We start from the raw sequence: 4,260 nt of genomic DNA on the forward strand, positions 1-4,260 counted from the left end.
CTGGGCTGCTGCCCGGCCACCACTGAGATGCTTCCAAGTTTTTAATCTCAGCCCTGGACAGCCCTTGTATGGAGCAGAGCCCACAGGCACACCACCCTGCGGGTGCAGCACATACCACACTGCAGGCTTCAGCCACAAGGGAGGCAGAGGGGTGTCCTGCAGCCCCCCAGCACCCAGGGAGAGGCCAGTTCCATCCATGAGGGTCATCAACACTACAGCTAGAGTGTAATTCAATCCCTCCCTGACATGTAGCATGGCCCATGCAGATTCCCCAGAAAACCGGGAACACCAGTGCTGTAAGAGTGCTATGTCAGCGCTTGGTGCAGAGCCTGGTACACCCCAACCAGTCAGTGCTAGCGAGGGGCTGGGCACCTACCGATTAAAGATGTCATCGTCCTCTCCTCCCCAGCCCCAGTACTCATTGGGAAAGCCATTGATCTTCAGGAACTGGGACTTGCTCAGCCCAGAGACGCCGCCGAAGTAGCCGGCATAGGGCAGCCTGCAGGTTGACAGCAAATGGGTCAGCCCCGGGGACAGGCAAAGATGGAGGTGAGCCCCATGGGGACCCTCAGGTACAAGCATCGACCCTTTCCTGTGTCACCCTCCTACCCAGGGTGCCCTCTCCCATCTCAGGTCCACAATTCAAGCCATCAACCTCATGCACGCCCCAGGTGACAATGAAGGGTGGCTGCCCTGATGTCATCCCAAAGAGATATTCCAGCCCTGCAGAAACACCCCAGAAGAAACACCCTGGGCAGAAACACCCCAGCTCCCCAGGGCACCCACCTGAACCCAAACTTGTCCATGCCAACAGCAAAGTGCCGTGGCTGCTCATAGCAGCGATAGAGGTTGCGATCGTCCATGGGGATGAGGTCCACGTCGCTGAAAATGAAGCAGTCATACTCGTCGTCGTCCTTGAGTGCCTCCATGAATCCCACGTTGAGCAGCTTGGCCCGGTTGAAGGTGTCCTCACCGAACTGCAGGGCAGAGCTCAGCAATGCCTGCTCGTCCACCCCAGCCCTGCCACTCCCCTTGCCCCTGCCCCCCTCACCTGGTTGATGATGTAGATACCATAAGCCACCTTCTGCCGGCGCAGGATGGGGTGCAGGTAGTGCAGCCAGTACTTGAGGTGGTGCTCACGGTGCCGGAAGGGGATGAGGATGGCCACCTTCTGCCGGGGTAGGCAGTCTGGGGGGGTGTACTTGCCGCCTTGGCGTACATCAGGGTTCTCCCGCTGCACTCGCTCCATGCTCATGGGAGAGCTGAACTCAATGAGCAGGCGCCCAACTGTGAGAGGGAGGGCAGGGTGATGCCCACAGGACAGGACATGGTCAGGGTCATGGTCACCTGCTGCTTCTGCCCAGAGTGGTAAAGCAAACAGTGAGGGGGACCTGCAAGGGGGACTGGCACTTCCGAGGGCAGAGAGCGCCCAAAACCTTTCCTAAACAGGGGCAAAGAGACTGGGCTAACAAAACCTGAAACCAGCTGTCCTGATACAGTTCCAGGCTGGAGTTTCTCTACTACTTCATGGGGAAGCCATGCCTAGGGCCCAGGGGATAAGCCATGGCCACCCACCTCGGCCCTATGTTTGGAGCCAGAGCCCAAATTCATCCCCAACGCTCACCCAGCATGTCTCACCTAAGCCAGGAGGTGTCTCCTGGCAGGGCTGCAAGGGCTTCTCAGTGGCGGACTGGTTGGTGCTGGGCTTGGTGCTGGGGGATGGGGCCTCAGCACCGGCTGGCCCGTAGCTGGGAGCGGTGCCGTTGGGGCGGGAGGAGTTGGAGAAGGGGTGGGCGCGCGAGGCGTTCCTGGCGTTGAAACGGCTGAAGAAGTCCAGGTGCTGCGCGTAGACATCAAAATAGAGGATCATGATGATGATGAAGTGGAGCAGGCAGAGCAGCAGCACGGCCTTGCAAATCCTTTCCAGGGTCACCCCCAAGAGCAGCCTGGTCATCTTCTGGGCACGGGCAGGTGGACATGTGCGCTTGGCGGGGCAGGGGGGCGGCTCCAGCCACGGGCCTGATCCTGCCAAGACACGTCACGCTCAGGACACCACGAGCCTGAGCCCCCAACCCAGCCCAAATGACACTGGGACAGCAGGAGCAGCACAGGCCTGGTGCAGAGGTCAAGGGCTTGCAGGCTAGTATGCCAGAGAGCACCCCGGGGGGAATGCTGCACCTGGATCCCTGCTCTGAAGGCACAACCACAAAGATACAAGAGGTCCTGAGCCCCACATAGCAAGTCCCCTCCTTGCTTTCCTAGGCCAAGACCAGAACAGGACCAATCCACTCCCCTTCCCTTTTTCCCACACAGAGAGAGGATGGGGACACCTCCAAGAGCCTCCATGGAGGTTGGGCCCTTGAAGAAGGCGACGCTCTCCAAAAACATGGCCAGCCTGGGATGTCCCAAGGGCACCACAGGTTCCCCCCCCAGCCACCCCTTTCTGAGGCACCCCACTTCCCTGTTCCCCATCCTGCTCCCTCCCCACAGAACTACACCCCAGCAGCAGCACCAAAGCCGGGCGGCAGTGAGACTCATGCCGGCAGGGGCCCTCCTCGAGGCACCCAGCAGCTGAGCAGCTGCACGGCAGACACCAAGCCAAGCCAAGCCGAGCAGGACATCCCAGCCCCCCTGAGTCAGGGTTCCCTGCCACCTCTAGCAGGGTCTGGCTTACAGGATCAGCAGTGCAGATCCTCTCCCCTCCTGCTGATGGTGAGGCCCCCTGGAACACTGGGACTGCTGGGAGTCAGGGTCCCCTTATCTCCCACATGACACCTGGAGCTGGGCCAGAGCCCTGCCAGAAAGCCAGCTGGGAGAGTCACTAGAGAGTCCCAGACAAGTCAAACCATCTGGCCTTTCCCAGCCCTCTCAGGCTGCAGCACAGCCATGCACCCCAGTTCCTGCCCTGATCCCTGCCCTGCTAGTCCCTGCTTTCAGGGAAGCTGCTAGGACATGGCAAGGCAATCACAAGGGACAGGTACCGGGGTTCACAAGGCCCTGGGGACCTTGGGACAGGCCAGAGCTGCTGCATGGTCCCTGAGGGGATGACCTTGGTGGCTGGGGATCTGTAGCACGACCCCCCAGCAGGAGTGCAGGTAGCACCCAACAGTGCTGGCAAATGGTCACTGGCAGCTGCCAGCCTTGTCCAGTGGGGCCCCCCAGGGAGCCACAGGGCACTGAGTCGGCAGTGATGGCCACACAGGATGGGTGTGGGGATCAGAGCTGAGGTGTGAAGCAGGATCCTTCGCCCAACCCTGCTCTGGGGTGTCCTCTCCCAGTCGCATAACTGACCCTGGAGCCCACCCCAGGCAGGGAGGCACTGGAAAAGACTCTGAGCCCAATGCCCCAGCTATGTCCACCCTCTCTCTGCAGGATGCAGGGCAGTATCCCTGTGGGAAGGGGTGTCCTGGCATGTGTCAGCAGCCCAACCGCACACCCAGTTTCTTTCTAGAAAGTAGCCCTCTGAAAAAAGCTGGCTTAGCTGTTATTGCCCAAACTTTCATCCGATCACGCTGCCTTGTCACCCCGCACAGCCCTTGACACAGGGACCTGCCTGCCCCTAGCACCTGCCAGAAACCCTTCCCAAAAACCTGGGCAGCATATGGAGTGGTGGTGCCTCAACAGCCAGACGGGGAGGCAATAGGGAAAAATCAGAGCTGGTTTTAGGGGCCCTTTGGCAGAGCAGTCCACGACGCAAGTAGAGAGTGATGCTCAGCAAGAACAAAACCAAAGCACTCCATCAAACAGTGGCCACAGGACATCACGAACATGAGTGGGCTTAGAAACAACTGCTAAGGAGGGGGTTAGAAATATGATGCCACCTCCCCCCACCGCAGCACCTGTGCAGGGTGTGAGGGGCCAGAAGCAACCTGGGGCTGGGGAACTGGTCCCCAGGGTTTCACGCCGGTGCAGTGTGTGCCATGGGGCTGGTGACGCTCGTTTTGGAGGGGATGCTCAACCCCGTGGACTCAATCCTTCTTCCCACAAGACATCCCAGGGCTGGGAGAAGAAAGGCACGGTGGGAGTCGATGGCCCCGATGCCCTAAAGGTGGCCACCTCCCGGCCAAAAGTGGGGCGAGGGGCCGCATTCAGCACAACTCACACTCCCCCGCCCCCTCGTTTTTCCCAGTCCCCAACACCTGCAAAAACTTATTAAAAAATGAGAAACAACCTCAAAATTAGGCTTTTTCCAGAGCCGGGGTGGTGCCGCCCATGAGCGACCGGGATCGCATCCCCCGGGTCGCATCCCGGGCCTCCCCC

At 60.0% G+C, this 4,260-nt stretch overlaps 1 protein-coding gene across 2 annotated transcripts in view; it reads right to left on the bottom strand.

Moving 5' to 3' along the window:
* The window catches only part of B4GALT2 (beta-1,4-galactosyltransferase 2), a 6,469-nt gene extending 2,209 nt beyond the window's left edge, over positions 1–4,260 (bottom strand). Inside the window, exons 1-5 of one of the 2 annotated variants that reach the window (XM_008640794.2) lie at positions 4,172–4,260; positions 1,639–2,025; positions 1,052–1,287; positions 787–977; positions 377–499 (exon numbers count right to left, since the gene is read on the bottom strand). In XM_008640794.2, the coding sequence (XP_008639016.1) occupies positions 377–499; positions 787–977; positions 1,052–1,287; positions 1,639–1,954 (866 nt within the window). In that variant the 5' untranslated portion in view covers positions 1,955–2,025; positions 4,172–4,260. Of the gene's footprint in view, positions 1–376; positions 500–786; positions 978–1,051; positions 1,288–1,638; positions 2,026–4,171 lie in introns of those variants that run through there. The other variant, XM_017743503.1, reaches the window with a different exon arrangement.

Source organism: Corvus brachyrhynchos, unplaced genomic scaffold (assembly GCF_000691975.1).
Source record: "Corvus brachyrhynchos isolate BGI_N302 unplaced genomic scaffold, ASM69197v1 scaffold48, whole genome shotgun sequence".
In the NCBI taxonomy this organism is placed as follows: Eukaryota; Metazoa; Chordata; class Aves; order Passeriformes; family Corvidae; genus Corvus; species Corvus brachyrhynchos.